Below are 25,198 nucleotides of genomic sequence, written 5' to 3'. Positions count from 1 at the left end.
GTCAAGTCGGCACAAGTCTAAGAAGAACTATTTTTTACTAGATGGGGTCATCGATATGCTACTGAAAGCTTAATTACTGTAGATTGTTTTGGATTCGCAGACTGTACTGAACTCGTTGTACCCAGCACAGCCGGTATTCAGTCTAGTAGTATATAAATTGAGTACATAACGCTTCAAGCAGTTTTGACACTAATATAGTATAGAGAAATTTTATATTTTTCCATTAAACGCAAACTGGCTAACGGAAAACAATATTTTATACCATCGTTTTTTTTATATCTTAAATAGCTTAATTTTTATTAATTCTTTTAAATTCGCTTTTTTTTTTGTTTTTATAATAATTTAAAAAAAAGCTTTGTTAATTCCAGTACCAAAAAGCGACGATGTATGCTCTATAATATTGTAACTATTAGTTTTTTAAGTGCCATTAAAATTTCAGAATTGAATGACCACTATTAATACAGGCAAAGTAGGATGCAGCTGTTATAGTAATGAAGAAAAATATTGAAAACATTGGAAACAGACGTTATTTAAAGACTATTATAATTATTTTTTATTGGACTAAAATAAAAAAAAATTATCCACAAATACCCTTCATTGATAAAATCACACAGAAGTTTTATTTTTAAATACAATTTTGACATAATCTCTCTATATTATGTAACCCCTTAATAATTCGAGAACTTTGGTAGGCCTTGAATATAATAATTTTATAGACAATAAATAAATTTACCTTTTTATAAATTTTGAAAATCGGTTTAAAATTAGTTTGTGTAAATTGGTGCCTATATTAAGCTTGCGTTGTAATAAATTGCTTTATTTTATTTATTAATTATTTACCTAATAATGTCTGTTTTGTCTACGCAATAATGAACAACGGTACAGTGCACAACGAGGTACTAACTTTTCTATGTTGATTTCATGACTAAATAAATTTTATACAAAAACAAATTATTAAACATTTTTTTGTTGTAAAAATCTAAGTAGTTTTTGTGTAAAGTAGTGTAGGGCGCTAAAAGACTCAATCAGTACAATTTTATATTATTATAGGCTTCGAAAATTGTTAACTATGCAAAGCCAAGAAGTCTGAAGACGAGTGAGAGTTTTGGTATGTGATTTACAACTATAATTATTTACCTAAAATGTATTTATGGCAATTATATTATATAAAACTAACCGCTTTGGGATTTGTTTCATTCGCGTACCCCAAACACGTCAATACCAAACCAATACCCGTTGACGGGCAAATAATGAAAAAAGGCACCGTGGAAAAAGGGGTTTATAACGAGGTACCAACTTTTCAATGTTGATTTCATGACTAAATATATAAGTTTATATATAATAACATAGAATAAATATACTTAATAAGTATATATTTTAATCTATGATAATAATAATATGCATTTATAATAACAGTCGTTATAGTCATTTCAGAACTTTTAATACAATGTTTTATATTTAATTTTATTTTTCAAACTTTATTTTTACAGAAGTCGTCTCTCTTGGATTGTGCGGACATCACTTGTGTTTTTACATTGTCTTTTTCTAACTAGCGCGTATCGTGATGACATGTTTTTAATTTTAACATTCAAACGATTCAGCCCGCTCTTCTTTATACGGTAATTTTTGGTTGCAATTATATATATATATATTTGATTGCACCGTATTAATATTTGTATTTTTTGGTTATATTGTAAATAGTTGTTTTTTTTTTAATTGTATATAGAACTCAGTGTCAGGGATACTGCCCATAAATAATATGTTAATGGCCATTGCGTTGTACGTTAAATAAGGAACGCACGTTCTACGACTAAGTATTGAGTTATACTGAGTGATCCTTTTAACGTCCTAGGACGTTTGTTTTAGGTAAGTTTTGTTGAAAATTGTGTAAAATAACCACGAGTGACTCCACTAATAAAGTGACTTCATAATTTTTCTTTCTGAAAACTTGTTTTGTATCTACAATGCCTACAAGTTGTTTATTTGAACAACACACAAAGATGTACTAACTACTATTAATTAAATAAATATTTATTGATTTTAATAATATAGTTTTAATCAATGCTCTAATGGTTGCTATAATTTTTCATGTTAAGCGGTCTAGTATGATAATATATAATACACAATAATTCGAGAAAGACGAGAGGTTTTGAAGATATAGAATTAAAAGTAGCAAAAAAAAATTACATTATACTGCATAATGTTATCTGGCGACCAAAAAGATGTAACATTGATACAATTATATTCCGGTCGCTTATAACGAGGTAGAATTTTCTTGTAACTTCTGGATTCTAAATTTTAGTTTTATATATATTATGTTCCTGTATAGTGTACCAGTATACTATGAAGTATACGGCTTAAACGGCCCGAGGATCTCATAATTTGTTATTTATCGTATTGTTGTGTATCTAAAATTGTTGTTTATTTGTAAAATTGCTTTTTGTGTACTTTTTTTGTGATTTCTTATTACTTATTGTGTTCATATCTATTTATTATTCTACATTTATATTTTGTGAACTAACGAACAGTTTATTTATTGTGCATTATTGGTAAATTATTGGTGAATAATTGGCAGACATGGTAGTTAAGACGGTAGTATTGCTCATGTCTGTATATCTGGAACAACTGCGAATAAGTGTGTAAGTCGATTTCAGTGATTTTACAGGAGAGCGTATTGTCAGGTTATTATTAAACTACAAACAAATATAAAGTAAAATAAAAATCTGACCTGACAGTCGAATGAACCCAAGTTGTATCTGCACTTCGTAGAGGTTAACTGCTAGCTGAACAATCACATCCCGTTTCAATTAGTTTATTTCAAGAGTCCAGTTCATCACTTTGACATTAATATTTGAAAGAAAGCAAGCTAAGTAAACAATCCGCTTTTATAACGAATATTTAGTTAGGTAACAAATATATATTGAGAATAAACATAGCAACAGCCAACAAGAACTTATATTAAAAAAACAATCGAATATTTGATTTTTGGGATTTTAAAAGATAGCACAGTTGATTGGTACGTGTTTTAGAAATGATTATAATATTTAAAAGTAATTTAATACCTTAAAATTACTCAATAAAAAAAAAAGTTGATTTCAGATTTTTGAAAATGCCTTTTTTTTATTTACACTCTTAAAATGATACCTACACACTTTTACACAATATACAACTATATTATCTAAACAACATCTTAGACAAACTGTTTGAAATTTTTGAGACTATTATTTGGAAAACTACGTCTAACGTCGGTCGTATTTTGTAGTCGAAAGACGATTATTTAGGATATTTTTTTAAATTAAAAAACTGTGCGGCGTGGTGTGAATTTTTTCAAAATATCAGTAAAATTATAGTAACTTTGGTCTGCGTCATTTCAAATATGTAGACTTACGACATAAAACTGGTCCAATGGCGTTTCGTGTATTTTGAGAATGTATATTTTCGCCATGTGTCTAATACTTAACATATAAAATATTTTTCAGTAATGAAAAAACAAAACTAAAACTGATTTACAACTGACTTATTTCAGAATATAATCAATATTTACTCGGTTGCCTAACAAATAAACTATATAGTGACCATATACAAAACGTGTAAAATCAATACTGTTTGATTACATTTTAAAAAAAAAAAAAAAAAATCTTCATTTTATGGGAAATTATGATACGTGAAAAAGTTATATTTAGAGTAGGTAGGTAATGTACACACTTTGCCAAAAGCTACGTATGGAGTGTTTTGTTGTATGGTAGTGAAACCTGGACCTTAACAACACAAGATAAGAAAAAAATCGAAGCAATGGAAATGTGGACCTGGAGAAGATTACTTCGTGTTAGCTGGACTGAAAGGAAGAGCAATGAAGAAATTCTCCAAATAGTAGAGAAGAAGAGAGTTTTGCTATTCATCATTAGATCAAGAAGCGGAAAGCTTATAGGACACTTAGTGAGACATAACCTCTTCATAACCAACATAATCAATGGACGCAATGGAAGAGGAAGACATTCATAAGAGAGATGCCCAAGCAGAAATTTACCAAGGGCGCAGTACTGGCGTAACTCCCAAATGATAACGCTATTCTGTCCTGACAGCCAGCACTGGCGCAGCACTGGTCCAGTACTGATAACCGATACAGATTTTATGCTGGTATAATAATGGCGCAGTAATGGCACAGTACTGGCATTATAAATAATTTTATACTGACAGAACAATAGCGCAGTACTGGCGCAGTAATGACACAGTGCTGGCGTGTTATACATAAAAATGTTGGTAGAATAATGGAGCAGTACTGGCGTGACACATTAATGACATTACTGTGGAATGAAGCATTAAAAAACCATGCTAATATACATATACATAGGTTATTAAAATTGAGTATAATTCATAAAATATATTATGTACAAGCAGTATGAACAAAAAATTAACTTATTATATTTTTATATCAAACTAATAAACTGTATAATTATATCTTAACAAAAATTATATACACATATAGGTATTATTAAATGTTTTAGGATTTAGGTTATAATTTATATAATAACATATATTTATTAATAATTTAAGCACTTACAAACCAGTTAATACGATTTTCCTTAAAAAGGTAAAAAAACGTATTTATATTAAATGAATTATATTATGTATGTATTACTAGTGATATTATTTATTTATTTATTTATTATTATTGTATACGGGCTATAATAACCATAATTTTTTAGTGGGCCAACTATATTTTTTTCTGTGAATTTAAATTATTTAGTAAAAAAAATTGTTTTGGTTACCTGGTTAAAAATTTTAATTTTCCCTTTATTTATATAAGTTACAACATATAAGTATCTCAATACTAAATATATCGATTAATTACGATATACTAATTACAAGGGTTGTTTCAAATTTAAAACACCTACAGACTACATTACCTATTGTTTTATACGATAAAAACATTAAATATAAAGCAAAGGTACTTACAGTGTTATTTGCTCTTGGTATAAAAAATAAATATAACAAATACACACATTTCACAAAACAAGGGTAAATATAATACAAATAAAAATTAACGTTCAATTTAAATATTATTCAAGTTAAAACAGTATGCAAGTAAGTTTAAACACTAAAAATATCCTAGATTTGCAGGCTACAGTCTAGTAGGAGATCGAAGGTTTAAAGTTAAGTCAAATTAAAACTTAAAAATAAAAGTTTTAAATATGTTAAAAAAAAAAAAAGTTTATCCAGATTCGAACGTGAAATAAAAAATATTGGCGATTCTACGCTCCTTAAGCTGTGGTACTCACAGCTGGGTACTCTATTATTGTTGTAATAAAAAAATAACTAAGTATGCCAAAACTGAAGTAGAGAAATATTAATGAATGGATACAAATTATTATTAATCATGTACTATTTATGTTTGTGCCTACCTGACACTTATATATCCACATGTATAATAGGGTAGTTGGAAGTGGCCACAGTGAGACACTAATAATTATTTTTCAAATACCTAATTATTTAAATTTAAATGATACTGAATTCTAACGTGTACGAATATAGTCCAAATTTTCTTAGCTTTTCTAATACACATCAATAAATTGAATAACTGAAGCACATTTTTATTAGAACACTTTTTTTAAAAATAGTCAAAGTATGCCGCAGGGCGTTGGACACAATGACGGCTGTCAAATAAATATTTTAAAAGCGGGTTGTACTTGATATTTGAATTAGGTACCTCTTTTAATAAAAACAATTTTAATGATATAAAGATTAAAATATTTATAAATTTAACAAATTAATACAAATAAAAATAAATATTTTTATAAAAGTATTTAATACATCAGTTAGGTACCTCATTAGTATTTTTTTCTTCAATTGTATTTTAAAATTTTAATTTTAATACAATTAATGATTAAAAACTGTTTAGAAAATTAGATAACTTTTAAATATCACACTTTGTTTTCTACTTAACAGTTAACCTCTGCTTGGGTGATTGGAATGGCTGGATGCAACGGGTATTCACATATGAAGAATCTAGCATTAAAGAGAGAAGAGTGGAAGTCTATTTTTTCGCTATGACAAAGCTTAGCCTTTAGAAAAGAAGAGAGGTAGTATACACTATTATATAGTATACACAATCGTCCGTGGTATATATATATATATAAAATTTTAGGGTGGGGGAGAGACGGGGCTCAAGTTTTTTTCCTACATACTCTCTAAGTACGTTAATGTTTTAATATATTTTTAATCTGTAATTATTTTGTGTGTACTTGTGGTATTTTCGGATGTAGTTTCATATCCCGAGCGATGGACCATAGCCACAGCGGTTGGTCATCTTGGTCGTCTTGCGTGGCTGTCTATTCTTGCTTGTCTATTTTTTTTTTCTTTTTGTTTGTATTATTTCTCTTCCTTGTGGAGCAATACGTCGACTTTCCATTTGCGATAAAGCCATATAGAAGGTTGTAGCAGTGTCAGATTTTTGGCTTCTCTGGTATTCGCTGATGGCGGTGGTGAGTGGGCCAACTGAAATTAGGTATGCAGAAAGACAATTTAAATAAAAACGGTTGGATTTTCAATCGTTTGATCGTTTATTAATTAATTACATAACAAACTGTGTCTATTGTGTCGACCTTTTCGGCTGTATCGAAAGCCAACTGTATCGATTTTCGGGTTTTTTTCAATAAATTCGATGGTATCGTAGGAGGTGAACTATAAGAAATAAAAATAAAAAATTTAATTTTCAATTAATATATTTTCCGTTGATATTGATTCACTAAACTTTATTAAGAAACAATTTACAATAACAGTAAAGGAATGTTTATAGTTTATTGATCGTCCAGGCGATTCTGATTATTCCGTTGCTAACGAAATGTTTGGGTTACCTAAGCTGACAATAGTACAATAATATATTATCAATCGAAAAAATACAAAACAAATTCACATACTATATCGTTACTATAAATTAAAAATCAAACCAATTGTACCATTTATGAGGTCTTTAGAAGATTTAAAAATATATTAAAATAAGTTTCTACATAAATTAACTATTCGTGTATATGATTTGTTTATTTTTTCAATATAAAAATTAATTATGAAATTTGAGTATAAATAAAAAAGTTTTTTTTAAATTAAATTTAGCCGAAGGTCACCTTTCCAAAAATCACCACAACACAATTACAACATCGGATATTATAAGATTCAATATTAAATTTGAAAGTGTTAAGTCGGTTAAGAGGGATTGAAAGCGGGTAGTTCTATATAGGCAATATTTAAGAAAAAAGCGGTTTTAATAAATTTCGACAGTATCAAATTTTTTCACGTTATTTTGTATAAGCTTTCGAATAGTATATTTTGTACGTATACAATTTTTTCTAACAGTTGAATCTATTTTGGTGGTACAAAAAATACATATTATGTTTCGGTCCCATCGGCCTTATTTCCCAGGTTATTGTGAAAGTAGATTTTTGAATAACAGTTTTATTCACTTAAAACTGAATACAATCTGTGAAAAATACAGACCGGTTTCCATTCCCTTTGGTTGTTAAATCTTTCTATAGCATGCGATTTTGGGTAGTATCAGTATATTTATTATGTAGTTCTTTCCTAGCTTCAGGCTTCAGTATCTCTAGGGTCCTCAGGAACTATGCAATTATCGACCACGTTTATCTCCAAGGACGTTTTTCTGGTATTTTTTAGTCAAATTCTTTGTGAAAAACGCTTAGTTTAAACTCTTGAATAATTATAAATAATATTGTTTTACACAAAAAAAACGACGTATTTTTGTCAAGTATAAAAAAAAAAAAATAGACTGTATCGTTAGACTATAATTAAAAAACTTTACATCATACAACAATTGCCTAGCTACGCGACCATAAATATTTTTCTATACTCTATTTCGATAACGTGGTGATTTTATACAATATATTGTCTGGGGTCACATTAACCACATATGTAGGTAAGAAAAAACGGTAGATTAGAAAATAGGTGAAAGTTAAAAACTTAAGCCCGGTGGTGAAGTGCGGTCGAATTAATTTTTGTGTGAATTTTATCATTTGTGTTTTTTAACTATACTGAACGGTATTAAACAGCTTTAGGGAACAAAACAAAAACTAATTAGATAATGAACCAGATTTAAATGATCTATACATTTGATTTAATGTATGTGCAATCTTGTCAAACATATTTAAGTTGTGATGAAATTATGAGATGCTCAATAAAGTTGATACAGATTTGTATTTAAAATCAGTTGGATCATAACTAACGGTAGTCTTTAATATAAAGACTTAAATGATGTGTTTAAGTCCTTTAAATTTACTGAATTATCACTTAAAAGTACGCTTAGCGTGTTCAAAGACCATATTTTTTGTTTGTTAAAAATACATAAATAATAATATAGTTGATTGAATCTTTATTGGAGTGGTTCAAAACTATTTGCTTAAACTTAAAACGGTTGTTTTTACATTCAATGTTTTTCGGTTTTATGTTTTTTTTTTAAAAAACATGATTTTTCAAGAAAAACTACTCACTAAAATATGTGTAAAAAAGGGGTTGCCTTTTAAAAATCTAAACTTCGTAGGGTTTTAACTCACATAAGGAAAGGAGGTTATATTTTAGCTAAATTTATTAAAATCCACCCAATTGATATCTATAAAAGGTATAGAAAAATTAATTAAAAATAATCTAATATGTTCTAAGAAACTGACTGGGTCGTAGTTAACCAATCAACGGGTAGTGTATTCTAGCGGAAGAAACAATAATTTAGTAACACATTTTTACCATTTTAAATCACTAGATGTCGCTCTCAATACCTATTTCACAGAGACATCGTACTGACTTAAAGGGCAATGTTTGTCAAACAAAATAACGCAAAATATTTTATAAATTTATTTTAACATTTAAAAATGTAATTTACATTTTGTAAATTATTAATTAATGGGGTGGTAAAAACAAGTACTACTTTTAAGGAACTATCCCCGTTCTAGATGAACTTTCGGTCTAACTTTCAGAGACCTTATAATCCCCAACACTTTAGGGCGAAATAAGGACAAGTTTACAGCCCTTCTAGGGGAATGAGTTTATGCAATTTTTTTGGTTTGTCAACGTTTTTCGGCATTGCTAATTCAACGTTTTCATAAAAGTTATAAAAAACCATCATATAAATCCATTTTGTTTATTATTTTCATAGAAAACAGGTAATACACCCAGAAAATACACAAAAACGATATGGTAAAAGTCAAAACACTGCTTTAACGGTATGTACCAAACAACCTAATATTGACCTCATGGTTAAGTTTACTAAGTAAAATCTCAAGTTAGTGACTTGTACTAATGAAAAATTATTTTGTGTGAGAGCGCCCAAAAACATACAAATTCTTAATATAATATACTAAAATTGAATGTATGAGTACAAAAATTTGTTTTTTTCCTAATGTTTTCCTTAGATTCTGTGCAAACAATTAAGTTGTTAATTGTTGATTGTTGTGTGTATATTATTAATAAAATATAATATAATATTACCATTATATAATAATAAAATATAATATATATTTTAACGCAGATGATAATTATAATAATAATAATAAAATGTATCGTTTGGCTAACGACGATGACTAAAAAAATGTAACTCTATACACTTTCAGTAGACGACGGGCCAGCGTTCTGGCGTGAGTACATCGGCAGGCCAGCTACTCGGTCGGCGGCGGTGGCCATACATACAGTCCCTATTTCTATTTTTACCGTTGTACCGTGTGTTGCCGCCGGCGGCCAAGTTCGCTTAGTCGTCCCGCCGTGTCCGGCGTGAAAGTGTAGAGAACAGCACTCGAGTCCCGCCGAGTGTCGCTATTGCAACAACACAAAACAGCGTCACCGTGGTGTCGCACGTCCGACGGCCGCCGTTTACGCCGTGCCGGTGTCGATTGTGTGAACGGGTGCGACGGCGACCCTGGTTTGCGGCACACCCGACGAAAATGGGCCGACATGGCTGATCTGGCCGACACCATCGACGATCTCATCTGTAGTTTCGAAAGCGATGGTAAAACTATGGACACGCTGATCATGTACCTGTTCTGCTGGGCCGTCGTCGGCATGGTGGCGTTGGCGGTGGGTAAATTCGCGTACAGCCGGGCCGTCCGGTACGCTTCCGGTCGCAAATCCGCGGCGGGCGCACCGGCGACTTCCCGGGCGGCCGACGCAACCGACACGGCCGGCGACCGGAAACGCGTGGTGCCGCCCACACCGCCGACGGCCCGTAAGCGGTTGGGCTCCAAGTCGGGTCGCACCTCGGCCGCCGTGGCCGGCGTCGCGGCCGGCCTGTCCGCCGTGCCCGCCGCGGCCGCCGCCAGCAAGTCGGCTTACCCATCGGTCGATCACCTGCCGTCGCCGGCCCGCAGCTTGCACACGCATCGCGCCACCCCCAGCCCGCCGGCCGCCACCGGCCACGACGCCGACGCCGTCCGCTGGACCAACGACCTGTTCCGGTGGCTGCACGCCGACCTGTCCGCCGTCGAGTACATGCTCGGCCAGTGGATACGCACCCTAAACGAGTACACCAAGAAGTCGTTCGCCGAGGTAAGTTGTCGTTACGGGCGTGACCCATTTTAGCAGCTCCGAGTGTCGTTCGGTACAGCCGGGTAATCCAAGCCCGGGCTCAGCTTTGGCAAAGTTTCGTTGTAAAGGGAACTCGTTCAGTTCTCCGTTCGTCAGGAATTAGGTCCAGTTCCTCTTAAAAGAATGATTAGTTTCCTCTTTTTATTTAGACTTATTTATTTTAGTTATACAAATTTGAATAATATTACAATATTATACTACATAAAATATAATATGTAGGCTAAGCTAAGCTTGTTGTGGAGACAATTTGACTAGTATCCGGTATTAAAAATGTATAATATGATGCACAATAATTATTATGCTAAAGACATAATGTAAATAAAGTATTAGGTTTAAAGTTAAATATTAGTAACTTAAGATATTAAAAATTTAGATTTTTTCATCAATACGTTTTTTATACAATAATTAAAATATTATACACAAACCAACATCAGCTATATCTAAATGCATTGCCAGTTTTAAATTTCATTTTAAACATATCTAAGTAAAAATATCAGATAAAATTTATTTTGCATGCAGTTGTGCCAACTTTAATAGGTGACAATCAGATGTAATTTAGGATCCGTCTCTTTTGGAACGAACTTATACTTAACATAGTCCGCATAAAAGCCCTTTGAAATTGACTTTAAGCAACCAGAGGTTAAAAGTAAAGGGATAAGTATAATTAATAGCAAGTTCGTGGATAAGTTGAACGACTCAAAACCGGAAATCAAATTCTGAGATTACCTTTTATCTTTTTCGAAAAAAATTGATTATAGAACTTTAATTTTCTTATCGATTACTTTAGGAAATTAAAATAAGTGATATAAGTTCCAAAAGAACAGTTATACAGCAACATTTATCTTTAAAAAATCCGGTGTATTAAAATTACATTATTTCTGTTCAGTTGGTTTAAAAAAGTTTTTGTCAAACAGTTAAACATTTTCAAAATTGTATCTTAAAGAACATTCAAATAACTGAATAGCTGTTAAACTATTATCGACCTTAAGAGCCTGGCACAGATCTTACCAAACCTAACCCCAAAAGAGCCGTCCGTTATAAGCAGAGATTAAAACTTAATTTTTTGCTATTCTTTATAATAATTAGGAAGTGGAAAATAGAAAATAGAATAAAAATTCGTCCTCACTTAAACTTTAAGTGCACATACTCAAAAAGTATTTATTCAAAACTGGTATCGACTAGGCATTATTTGTATTTCGCCAATCTATTTTTAATATTATCTAGTAAAAACATGTTGCTGTTTGACTTTTAACAATTACCCTTCAAGATAATGCTAATATGTAAAACGAACTCATCTTAATTCGCAGACATCATAGTAAGTAGAGAAAACATTTTTTTTTAGTTACCTATCAAGTTGTACACTAGAAACTTAACACCTGTACTAGGTAGGTATAATTTAAAACATTTTTTAATTACATATTTCAGACAAGCAAAATTAATAATAATTATAAAGTTTTTATTAAATCCTGTTTGCTAAAAAAATTCCATTAAACATATTATACAAGGCGATTCTTTTATCGTGGGCCACTCAATATCTCACTGAGTTTAATTGGTAATTTCATTTTTTTTTTTTCATATAAATTTACCACAAATTTTTATGTTCCTATCCCCTTCTCAAATTAGATTTTTGATAGCAACATTTGATTTTTAAATGAAACGATTTTTTTTTAAAAATTATGCTTCAAAACAATTTAGACAACAATAAGGAACAAGCTTGTTTGTTTTGTTAGCATTATTAAACATATTATACAATTTTTTTTTGTATCTACTAGTTTTTAAGTTTTTTTTAAAAAAGTTTATTTTTCACCTGCACTGACATTACAAAAATGATTTATTAAATTAAGAACAAATACCCGAGTAATAACATAAAGTATGTAACTGTAAATTAGTATTTCCATTTTACAAAATTATTAACATTCTACAATCTGCTATACCTTAATCAATTTAGTGTGTTTCGTTTCATAATAAAAAACAAAATAATGATATTAAGTATAAATGCTCAACCACAAATACCACAACCAAGGTGGATTTTTTTAAGCAAAATAGTGATAACTGATGAGTATGAAATATTCAACCGAAAATCATAGGTACATTATTATTGGGGTGACATGCATCCGCCACAATATCTACGATAACTTTATTATGCACTATGACCATTGGAACCTATGATCGAATGCCTAGTGGATGAAAAGTCTTCATAATTTTAGCAAAAAAAAAAATATATATAAGTTGCTGTTTCAAAATCTATAGTTGCTATCAAAAAAATTAATTTGGGAGGCGTTTTTTGGAAAACTGATATCTCGTTAAATAAAAATACTAAGAAAAAAAAACAAACTCAATATTAAACCAAGTGAGTATATTGACTGGTCCATGATAAAAGAATCACCCTGTATACTCATTGTCCATAGTTGAGTAATAGTTGTATTAATATTAAGGGCAAAACACTCATTTTCTCTTAAAATAATATTGCAATTTTGTAGTTTGTCTAGGTTCTCTATTTGTAGACACTTTAGTTTATGTTATTTTACAACAATTATTTAAATTTTTATCATTTTTATTTTTTCCAGAGCTTTGTCAACTTGTAGAGCTAAATGGTAAAAAATCAATTTAATTAACTTTCTAAATTATAAAGAATTTGTTAAAAACGATCGAATTCATTTTAATTTAAAAAAAGTTGATAGTTGTTTGTTTAGATGATACTCAATGTTTATACAATACAAACATTCCAAATACTAAATATTAATTCTCGAGGGCTAGTAAAAAATTTAAAGGTACTCAGCACAACTAAGCACTTAAGAGACAATCATATTGAACATGGGTGGCGTTATGACAGTTGTTGCCTCAGTGTCGCAAGACAAACAAACGATTAGATGTACCTAAGACGTTACCGCGACAACATGCACGCCGCCATATTTCCAATTATTATTTTTAACTCTGCCTACATCTATTTCAGGCTGACACGGTTGCCAGTAAACACATAAATAAATCGAATGACGAATGACAAATGTCATTTGAAATGTACCGTTCCGACAGAATTAGAAACGTTCTTGAAACAAAGATTTAATATAACCCATCTATAGCACAGATACAATATGTCTATATATAAGTTGGTTTTTAAAACTGCAATCATATTTCGCGCCTAAACGTTTTTCGTAGGGGCGATTTAAAAAGGTTAGATTACAGGGGTTTGGAACTTAACAAACGTTTGAGTGGGTCGAAAGTTCAGGTAAGTTTTGGACTAAGGGCGTTTGAAAGTTAATTCGATACAAGTTGGAACCCGGCTCGAGCTTAAACTATGCTCTCTTAAACAAACACCGCTGCCATTTGAACCGTGGAAATCGCATGCAAATAGTTTGCCTTGACCAATAACACTTGGACACTCCCTATACGACCTTATTTTATTAGTTTTCGAAAACCTCGTACGCCACCACCAGTGACGATCGACAGGAGTTATCAACACTACTCAGCGTTCTTTGTTGTTAAAATTAAGAAATTCCAAAATCGGTTTGGCAAGGTCGTTTTTTGGCACAAACTTGTTCACTCAAGACGGTCATTTTAATATTCATTCCGCGCGATTAAGGTGAACCGACCGTTGAATAAGTTTTCTTTCTTGTTTGGTTATAATTATGAAATCTAATAAAAAGAAGATACATTTGAGCCTTTGCCAATCGCGTCTCTTTGCAACGACCACATTTTTATACTCCAAATGACAAAATATCTAAATAACAATTTGGTACTTTTTCGATTGTCATAAAAACACTATGCTGATCCAATGCCAAGATCACGTTTCAATTGTTTATTTCGTCCATTTCGAATGAGACAGTATTGCGGATTAGACAATATTCGTTTGTTCTAGATTTTTCCCTACACTTGGGTGACATACTTTGGTTAGGTTAGGTTAGGTATTTAGGATCAATATTCAGCAAGATTCAAGAGAATAGATTAGGTTAGGTACTGTATATAGACGGCCTACAAAGGTTACATTCGGTTGTGTGAAATGTGTAGACTTACTTTGCATCCGTCGAGATGTGGGATCGGCTAAGGTCGTTTACACTTCCACAGTCGGTCGAATGCATAGGTTTGGCAACTCGCCATCATAAACAAATGTATCTAAGGATCTTTCGTTGCTCATTGCAAGGCCATTTGAACTGTTGTATCCTACTTCTCAAACGCAAACAGTGACATGATTACCGACATGGTGTATGCCGTTTAGCTGGACTTTGTGGTAAGGGTGAGGTTAGGTTAGATTGATCGAGGGAATCAGAAGGTATCTGCTGATCTGTGCTTACTGGAGACTTGTCCAATAAAACAGGCCGTAGCTATGGTCACCAAGATGTTTAAAAATTGTACTCGATTAAAACTGTAAAAGTTTATTTCGCTTAAACATATGCAATATCCCTAAGCTTCGTCATTTATTTTTCTGCTGTATTTGGTCAGTGTGGCAAGATGTGGTGGATTTTGGATGTTCGGGATCTTGAGCAGTCGTTCGGTCAATAACATATGGGCTCATCTTTTGGCGGACAGCAACACGGCGTCGGACACACGGTGTGACAATGGCATTTTGGCGGTTCCCTGGGACCAGCGCAGTCCGGATATTTCAGCGGGTCCGGCGCGAATTCGATAAAGCACGTCTTACCGCAAACTATGGGAAACCTCGAGGTCGGACACGGCTTCTGGCAACAGGGGTCCGGCACTTGAGGGCACGGCCCACGAAGCGCGGGTATACCTTTCTTGCAAGGCTCCCGGAAATTGGCGGCGTCCGTGCATTTCGAAGACCGCGGCCTCGAAGGCATCACCGCCGGACGACCCGCCAACAAGTTGCGCGCGACAGCTGCCTCGGTTAGCAGCAGTTTCTTTCCCGGGCCGACCAATTGTCTGATGGCGTTGGAGTTCATGTTACGTGCACTGAAACAATGTCTTGTGTAAATTCGTGTGTGTATGTGTATGTATTTAAAAGTGTGTCTTTTTAGAGTTATTTCAAGACTATATTTCGATCGCGTGTCTTTATTTGAAGTGATCGATTTAATTTATTTGTTACAAACGCTACCGACTGAAATCCGCCATTTCCAATAAGGCCAGCACAAAAGTTACAATATTAAGCCGGCATTTATTACTATTAATGTTCGTTATGTTTACAGTGAAACAACAACACAAACCTGGCGCGCACTTAATGCTTATTTATTCATCGTCTCCAAATCTTGAAAATATTCTCATAATCTCTAATATTTAACCGAAATTAGTGGATATTCATAGCTAGGCAATATAAATGAGAACGATGCTAAGCCTACTCAATAGTTCAGCGGTTATTACTAATCCAAGCTGGGCTAGAACTGTTCGCCCCTGCTCTACAAAAAAACGTCCAAATTCTTTAACTAAAGACATTTTGCATAATTTCCCACACTCTTTGGGTTATAGGAAATACAGCTCAACATGCCCATTTTCGTTTACCTACAATCCAAAATTACAAAATCACACTATCATCAAGTTTTCCAGAACAGCTCACAAGGTGTACAAGAGCCCAACTTTTTTCAAGAAGTGTTGTTTAAAAATAAAAGAAATATGTTGGTGCTTGGATAGTAATTGTTGTACGAAAATTCTTGATTAACGCAAATTATTTAAACATCAATCATTTTTTTTTTAATTTAATATTTTTTTACCTTTTTTTTTTACACATATTTTAAAACATCGTTACATAGCTAAGAATGGTCTTTACAAAAATGTGTTTTTTTTTTTTTTTTTTTGTGCTCTTGAATAAACTTCAAAAAACGTTAATACAATTATTTTCAATTGTTACCTAAGTTTTTGTACTAGCTTCTATTAGATAAATCATCTTTTTTTCAAACAATTTTTTTTTAATCGACCGAGGACAAAAAATAAAATATACCTTCAAACTAATTACGTAAAAATAATAATTAAATTTACAAGAAAGATATTAAATCATGTTTTGGACGCATTCGATTTTGTTTTTTTCCTGAACTCGACTAATATTTTTTTTAGGAATGAACGGTAGACTGGTCGTTTAAATACTCTTCATTTTCCATTAAACAAAATATGTTTTTTTCAATATATTAAAGAATTTCAAAACGTGTTTTGTACAGCTGCTGACGTACTGACCATATGCGATTGCAATGAGTGTCTGCTAAACATACTTTATGGTGTACTTGGCGATTCTATTTACTACCTTATTAAATCCTCATGACCTAATGCTTATTGGTATTGAAGGATTCGAGAAGTGTAACGATTTCATGAACGTTAGTTGATTGTAAATTTTCAATAGCTGTCAAATACACAGCCTTGGGCGACCTCGGCGTTGTTTTTCTGTTTCCCGTTTGTCGGTCATCCCATTTGGCGTTTGCCCGACTCCATCCGTGGTTATTTTAAACCTTATCGTCGTCACTTGGGGATTTTTTTTTGTTTCTATTTATTTCGGTACAAACTATGCAAGTATGTGCTCGTGCCGGGGGAGGGTATTTTTCTCGAGAAAGTTTTCTCTTTTTATTTAATACGTTCGTTTAATACATCGTCGTTATTATTGTTGTATGACCCTACCCGGTCCACTCGACCCAACCGCCCGCAGAATAATTATTATTCCCGACCGGTGCCAAAAATAAAAATCCGTAAATAATATTATAATATTATTACTGTGCTGTATACTTATACTGTGCTGACACAGTGATGCCGGATGTAAAAATAAAATTTGGAAAAAAAAACCGATAGAAGAATAACCGACCCACGCATACGTGTTAGCTGAGTCGAGAGTTGTTCGATTAAAAAAAAAAAAAAAAACACTTCAAGTAAAACCGTTTGTTCGAATAATGTTGTTATTTGAGTGTTATCCAAAAATATATCGTTTTGTTATTTCAATTTTTTAACTTTGTTCGATTTGTTATTGATACTGATTTTTCGCTCTCCAATCGAGAAAAACGAGATAAGTGGTCTTGCATCTTAAACTTGTTACATTTCATAATAATATGCCTGTTGGCAGCTGTACCATTTACATTGTATACAGCGTTTCCCCAGATACTTTTTACGTGTTAGTATGAGTCTTATGAGTGTTTTTGTCGTTGTATGTATAAAAAAAATTCAAAAAGTCATTAGCGGCGACGACCAAGACCTTGATAATACAAATGAAACGTAAAGGACTTTTTTTTTATTAATATTTACCACCTCCAGCGAACTTTTGTTTGCTTTTTCAATTTGTTTTTTGTTTGTCGGATGTAGTGGCAAGTATAGTGAGGTTGACGGTATAGTTCAGTCACAGGCCTGAAGGAATAATTATAGCAGAGTAAGAAAATAACTTTTTTAAATAAAATAAAAAATGTTTTCTGTAGACAACAAAAATATGAAAAATGTATAAAAATCCACACAAAGTCTACAATGTGCCTAAAATTGAATTCCGCCCAGCTATCTTAATAATTTGTTGCCGTCTGAAAATCTTTTTGATTGTTGATTCATTCACTACAGAGCAGCATGGAAATATAGCATGATACGAATGAGTTTTTTTTTTTGGAGGGGCTTTTCTTTGTTAAAAAAAACGGTCGAGTCTAAATAATGTATGAGTAAGGTCACTCGAGATGAGCGAGAGTAAGTTTTTTTCGGATAAGTCTGTAACTAGAATTCAGGTTTTGAGAAAAAAAGGATAAATAAAGTATTCAAAATATTAACAAATACCAAACGTGGAAAACGGGAAATCTAAATAATACACATTAGCCCTTTTCCGTTGAGTCAAATCAATTTGTATTTTATTCATTCGAGTAGACACTAGCGGTAGGATTAAGTATTATCTTTTCCCCAGAGTAATTTAAGGCATGCTCGTTAAAATTGAATTTTTGCGTATAATACTTTATAAGAGAAGTTCATTAATATTTTGCGTTTTCAACGGAATTAATTTCAATATATTTTGGTCAAAACATGTTTTGTACAATTCCATAGTTGCAATACACGTGCATTTTTTGCACATTCCATCAATATCGTATCCGTTATTAATTATCTTTACTTTTAAATATAATAATTATCGTTTACTTTGAACGTTTAAAAGAATGTTGTTTAAAATACATTCTACCGGGTTATTTTTTTATCATGGGCCAGTCAGTATTTTACTGGGTTTTATTAATATTTTAAAATTTGAAGTCACAACTACTTGAGACAGACTAAGAGAGTACACTCACTTGAAACAAAAATGATAAAATGTTTAATAATGCTGACAAAAATAACAAGCTTGTTACTTAATCATGCCTAAATTCTAGCAATTCCTACGTTTAGCTATTTAAAATGTCATTGCACAAGTTCCTATAACAGATAGTTGGTAATTACAAGAACAAAGTTCTATTACAATAGACAGGTCTAATGACATACAATTTCTTCAAAACTTTTATTCTATATTTAGTGATGTTAGTTTTTTAACTCTTTTAAATGAATTAGTAAACTTAATCTGGTAGATACGCATGAAATTCCACTCCTTAAGTTTCGGTTGATGAATAGTTTTTTTTTTTATAATGTACACATTGTGAATATAAAATAATATTTATGGGTAAAAACCTTCTAAAAATAATACTTAAAGATTTTTAAACTAGTAAATGCTATATAATACAAAAACAATATTAATACAAACATAAAAACTCATAAGGCATGATTGCATTAAACAAAATTAAGAATACAATTATTGAACAGACTATTTGTTGTTCGATATTTCCTTGTCAAACAATTAGTAGGTACCTATTTACTCAAATTATGTATTATTAGTTTAAAACAATTTAAACACCGTCCTAAACTGTTTAAGTGACAATATCTAGCTTATTTAAAACTGCATGGCCCAATATGTCATATAAAATCATAATATCGGGTAAGGTCAATTCATGTTAAACTAATTTTAAAAAAAATCTACCATTTCATTTGAAAATCAAAAAATGCCAACAAAATAAATAATTTGTGACGGGGAGTAAAACCAAAAAATATATGTGAAAAAATGAGATCACATTCTGTAAATCTATTAAACCCAGGGAGATGATGAGTGGCCCATGTTAAAAAAATCAGCCTGTATAGAATTTTAAACTTTGATAAAGAACTCATAATGTATAATTATTTTCACAACGATACGTTTTTATTTTGATTGTGTTAGCTTTTTTATTATTATTTACAGTAGACAAAAATAGAAAATAATAATAATTTGCACGGCGATTAAAGTGCACGAAACCGAGCGTAAAAATATGAAAGAGTTAAGCAACAACCTAGTTTTTTATTATCAGAATTTTTTATTTTTGGAACGCCCTATAATTATTATTCTGGACAACATAGTTAAATCATAAAAAGTTAGCTACGTTAACGTTACTCGATAAAAAAAAAATACTGACTCATTAGACAACAACAACTATGCGCTTCTTTAATTCTGTGATTTTTAACTTGATCCAGAATAAATAATTATACAATATAAAATGTTTGCGAATGTCGTTTTAATTTTTGGCTTTTTTCTCCCTTTTTTTAATAAAGCGAAAACGTCAAATGTAGTTTGTATGCTAAGTACGTGTAAACTACCGCCTTGACACCGACTCATCTACAGCAGACTGTTTTGTTGTTCTTATCACGCAATATCTAAAGTTTACAACGGTTTAACTTGCTGAAGGATTTTATTTTTTAATACAAAAGTTCATTAGTTATAAACTCGATCAAAACACTAACTATTAATATAATAGTGTAAACCATATTGTAATAATGTCGATCAGATAAACAGACTTATTTGCTTATCTTGTTTGTATTTCCAATTATTTTTTCGTATTACCTTATATTATATTAAAATGATGAAAATTTGTTTTCAATCTAGTCGTTAGTCCAAGTTATTGTTTTTAAAGATAGCTGTTGTAGAGGGAAACTTTTAAAAATCTAATAGCAACTTGAACATTTTTATTTTTATTTTCAAATAACACTGAACTCAATAAATGTAATGCACATACGGGCAAAAATAATATGTCCCGACTTAGGATCATCCATTTTGTATACAATTTCATGGAAACTAAAAATAATACGTAGCTTTTCCATGATAAATATTTAAATGTTAGGTTAGTGATGATAACTGATGATAATATAATGATAACACCGTCATATATTTGATAAATTACGGAAAAAACAGTAACAATCCACAATGTACCACACAGAGCAATGACGATATAGGCAAAAACTTTGGAAGAACTAAACGATAATTTATTGGGTTTACGTTTCACATTGTAAGTTTAATTGCTTATCTGGTATAATTTTCAAAAATGGGATATTTATAAGAACTGCGGTTAGAAAATAAAAATATTACAATTGCTCATTTTTTTTTTGAGGAAAGTATTATACCTACAAATATAAAAATAAATAAACTTAGTATTTAAAATGTATGCAAGTTTTGTTTAAAAGTATTTTATATTTAACATAAGCCAGCAGGCTAAAGCGTGTTCCGTGGTTTATAGTTTTAGCCGTTAGTAGACTGTAACTTTATTAATATTATATTTCAGTTAAATAGTTATTTTCAAAATGTTTTGTTTTAGCACGGCGTGGGAGTGGAGTTTGTAAGATTTCTACCGGAAAATCATGCCCCAACTCTTTCCAATATCTTCTGTGAATTGGGCGTCCACGAAAACATAGTGAGTACATTCAACTTGATTAAGTATCTGCCATTTATCAAATACTTATAGGTACTAACTAAAACCATTAAATGTGTTGCACCATTCTGTTGTTATCAATAATTATCACTACGACAACAGTAAGTACAAAATTAACTGACAGGACACGGTATTTATGGAGACACTTTATTTTTATTCTAACACATGCGGTATCTCCTTAAAACTGAAAAATTATAGACTAAGTACAAAACCACGCTTTCAAAAATATTAAGGATATGGTATGACTAATGGCCAACGTGAGGGAAAAATTATAATCTCAAGGTGAAAAACTTAGAAAAACCAATTTTACAAACAATTTGATTTTTAGAGATACTGCATATTCGTCATATGGCAGTCTTCTGAAATATTGGCCGGTTCATAGCCGGTGTGAATCGAACTGTACAAAATAGGTAGCTTAAAATAACATATTATACTCATGTAAAAGCTCGATGGTTGGTTGTATATTGGGTTTTTTTTTTAAGCTACTATATTGTAGTGTATAAGCTGTTTCTAATTTTACAGACAATCACGTGCGACTGTGACGCCATGCCGTCCATGCAACTGAAGGCTATGCGGCAAAAGGGCGACAAGGTGGACGTGTCCCATTACCGGGTGAACGTAAACAAGTTGCAGGCAAGGATGAACATAGTGTGCGACACTGCTAGGAAAAAGGCGCAGATTAAATTCGACGGATGGCCCAAGGTAAAGTTTTTTTTTTTAAACCATTTAATATGTATGCTGCATCGTTTCGCAGACAAGACGGTTCGAAAAAACGGCATTTGATATTAGGCTGGATACAATAAATATTATGTCACCATATTCACGTTACAATATTCGAAAATATATTAAGAGATAAGATATAAGTGATAAGAGATAAGGGATAAATGATAACAGAAAATCGATAAGAGATTACAATTTGGTTAATTTCTATTTACATTATTATTATATTTAGATTATTTACGATATTATATTGACGTTGGTTGTCATAGCTGTTGCATTCTGTGATTATGTGGTTGGTTTGTTGCAGTTTAGGCATATTGGTTAAGTAAATGTGCACATGTGATGTGGCCGTGTCCAATATTCGAGTACTTGATAGGTTTATGCCTTGTCTTCTTGTCTGTGGTACATTTGAACGCCATTGTTTGTAGTTGTATTAACTTCCCTTAGCTTATTACCGGATGGTATTTCGGTTCACATGTTTCGCCGTTTTCGGCGAGTTCCTTTTTGTATTAGTATCGTTTGAAAGGATTTCTATAATCAGGTCGATATTCAATGCTATGGCTATTTCCTTTGAGGCTTTGTACGCCGCTTCGTTTCCTCTAATTCCTACATGCGAAGGAACCCACATATATCTTATGAGTTTGTAACAAACGGCATTTTACTTGAATTGAAAACGATAAATGCGACTTTGTAATTTTCTCTAAAGAAAACTTTTGTTTTCTTCATTTCCTGCATTGACAGACGTCATGATTGTTAACGTCCACATAAATTCTTGGGCACGCGTTGATGTTCCTGATGGAATAAAATAGGTATATATGTACAAAGTAAATTGATTCAGAATAATTGTAGTTCATTATTAACTTGGCCCGTCTTTCAAGGCAAGTGAAAAGTTTTCAAATATCAAAACTCCTCGACAGTTCAACAATGAGAGCAGATAACAAACCGTGTATAGTGTATAAACTTTAGACACGTGAGTTCATTAATTACACTAATTAAAAAGGACGGCAGACTCAACAGTCACGCATATTAATAGTCACTCTTCTGTTGACCGGGTTAATTGCTGTTATTATTATTATTATTAACGCAATAATCGATAACGACAAGACAATTAAATAATAAAATCAGCGAGATGAGCATTTTCTGTGTTAGAATGCACCCGTTTTTGGTAGTTATAGTTTTCAAAGTTTGAATAAATCAAACACGGTTAATTAATCTCTTAAAATGATCCTCACTATTCAATTCAGACAAATCCGAAAATGCATTCAAATAACCATTAAGTTCGGAACTACTTAAATTGCAGTGTAAACATTATTCAATGATTTCAAATCGTTGCTTTTTCTCATCAATAAATAATCAACTCTTCTTTATTGTATATTATACATATTTTGGTATCACCATAAACTAACGATCAGCGTTTGACAGTATCATCGCCGTCCAAGCACCAATGTATTTAATTTTTAAACTACACTTCATAAAACTTTGAAACTTACTAAACTACACTCTTTTCTGTGTTGCCTGCGTAACAGCACAAGTTTTCAAATGTTTGTAAATTTAGTAAATGCAAAGCTGAATGTACCTCTTACAATAAAAGTACACTTAAGTTGAATATCTAATTTTTTTTCACATATAAATTTATTAAATTTTATACATCATACAAAAACATTTGTCGGTGGTAATATTTTATTAAAAAAATTGTTTGTAGTATGGTTAACAAATATCGCCACGTCTGGGTTTGAACTTTAAATGTGTGCCTATGAATCGTATTTGTTAGTATGTTTTTTTGTTGAAAAAATTGTTTCCATTGTTACTTTTATAATATTTACATAACTTGTGACATCATAATTCTAAGCATAATACTTATGCTTTTGTATATGAGTTTTGTATGCCCTAGTTAGTAATTCAAGTCGTCCTAAATTAGACAACAGACTATACCAATATAATATTATATGCTTGCGTACCCTAAGCTATGTGAGCGAAATATAATTTCAAATATTTCTAAATCCCAAGTTGTTCTGTCTATTAGATAATAATTTATCTATTAAGTGGACGTTACTAGCTATTGAACAATATTAAACTAAAGAAGTCTATAGACCCAATGTGAAGTTTCGATGCGAATCTTTGATAGATTTGTAATAAATATTTAAATTCTAATATATTACATGTACATGAGTTTAAAAAAGTAAAAACTTTCATTGCTACTTGAGAAAATAGGTAATGATAATATTATTTTGTTACTGGCTCCATATTGGCAGTGCTACGCCTATCTAAAAGAGGAAACTCAATCCAATTTGAAAACAATGCTTTTAGTTACAAAAATTAAGACTCTTATTATTATTGATATCTAATGGTCCGTTTAGATTTTGGATAGTATAAAGTATTTAGACCAATAAATCACTTAAACAATTCTGCCAACGTTAGACATTGATTGCTGTGTACCTCAAAAACGAGCAAGTATGTATAATATCTAGAAACATATTAGAGCTCGGCCCTTTTGGGTATTTTTTCCAATGAAACTACTATCGCATGTCCTACAGAATTATATTAACATTTTAAATGGTTGTTTTGCCTCAAGGAGCTTGTATTTGCATAATATGTTCATCTAATACAGTATATATCAGACTAAAGGGAAACAAACGACTATTTCTTCGTTTAAAAATTACTATTAGAAAATCTAGTGACATATTAAAAACTCTGTACATCCGGATAAAATAACGTCTTGCCGTTCCGTTTTAATTGCCAGTTAATATGTACAACTTTATTTGCATAAAACCTGATGGTACATAATAAATGTATGCAATATTTCTTCTCTGCTATCATATTATATGATATACATTATACATGATACACATGCATATGTGTATTATATTTTTTTCCTAATATAGAGACAAAATTGAACTGATTAAAACCGAACAAATTCAGGGATTGCAGCAGGTGTTAACTATAGGTGTTGTATTAAGTATATTATCGTTAAAAGCTTTGTAAAATCTTACTAAAATAGTACAATATAATAGAGTCACGCAACGTTTTTGCATAATATTACTATTGGACCACCAGTTGAGTAATTTTATAACCGGCCAAACGATGCAAGCTCTGTTAATTGCTTGATATTAAAAATTAAAAAATTAAAGTAATGTGTCTATCATTGACGTATATAAGTGAATGTTGAGCATTTAATAGGAAATAGAAAACAAAAAATAAAGTAGAAAACTAGAAAATAAATTGAGTAAAGTCGAACTAATACGGTTTATTATAACTGTCAAGTT

The 25,198-nt window shown here is 31.5% G+C and overlaps 1 protein-coding gene and 1 long non-coding RNA gene across 2 annotated transcripts in view; both read left to right on the top strand.

Moving 5' to 3' along the window:
- Window positions 1–978: 978 nt before the first annotated feature.
- LOC126839708 (uncharacterized) lies at window positions 979–6,074 on the top strand. Its single transcript, XR_007685963.1, has 4 exons — window positions 979–1,289; window positions 1,491–1,619; window positions 1,727–1,866; window positions 5,947–6,074. It is a non-coding gene; the product is annotated as an uncharacterized LOC126839708 (long non-coding RNA).
- A 4,312-nt stretch (window positions 6,075–10,386) lies between these two features.
- Window positions 10,387–25,198, top strand: part of LOC126839795 (uncharacterized) — a 40,466-nt gene continuing 25,654 nt past the window's right edge. The window contains exons 1-3 of the mRNA XM_050575205.1: window positions 10,387–10,539; window positions 21,102–21,197; window positions 21,738–21,917. Coding sequence (XP_050431162.1) covers window positions 10,483–10,539; window positions 21,102–21,197; window positions 21,738–21,917 — 333 coding nt within the window. The 5' untranslated portion in view covers window positions 10,387–10,482. The remainder of the gene's footprint in view (window positions 10,540–21,101; window positions 21,198–21,737; window positions 21,918–25,198) is intronic.

The sequence above is a fragment of the Adelges cooleyi genome, unplaced genomic scaffold, assembly GCF_023614345.1.
Source record: "Adelges cooleyi isolate 19-005CV unplaced genomic scaffold, UGA_ACOO_1.1 ACOO_flye_CR_arks_rails_tigmint_CR_PRNA_307, whole genome shotgun sequence".
Lineage (NCBI taxonomy): Eukaryota > Metazoa > Arthropoda > Insecta > Hemiptera > Adelgidae > Adelges > Adelges cooleyi.
The sequence above is the reverse complement of the archived record's forward strand: the minus strand, read 5'-3'. Positions and strand labels throughout refer to the sequence as shown.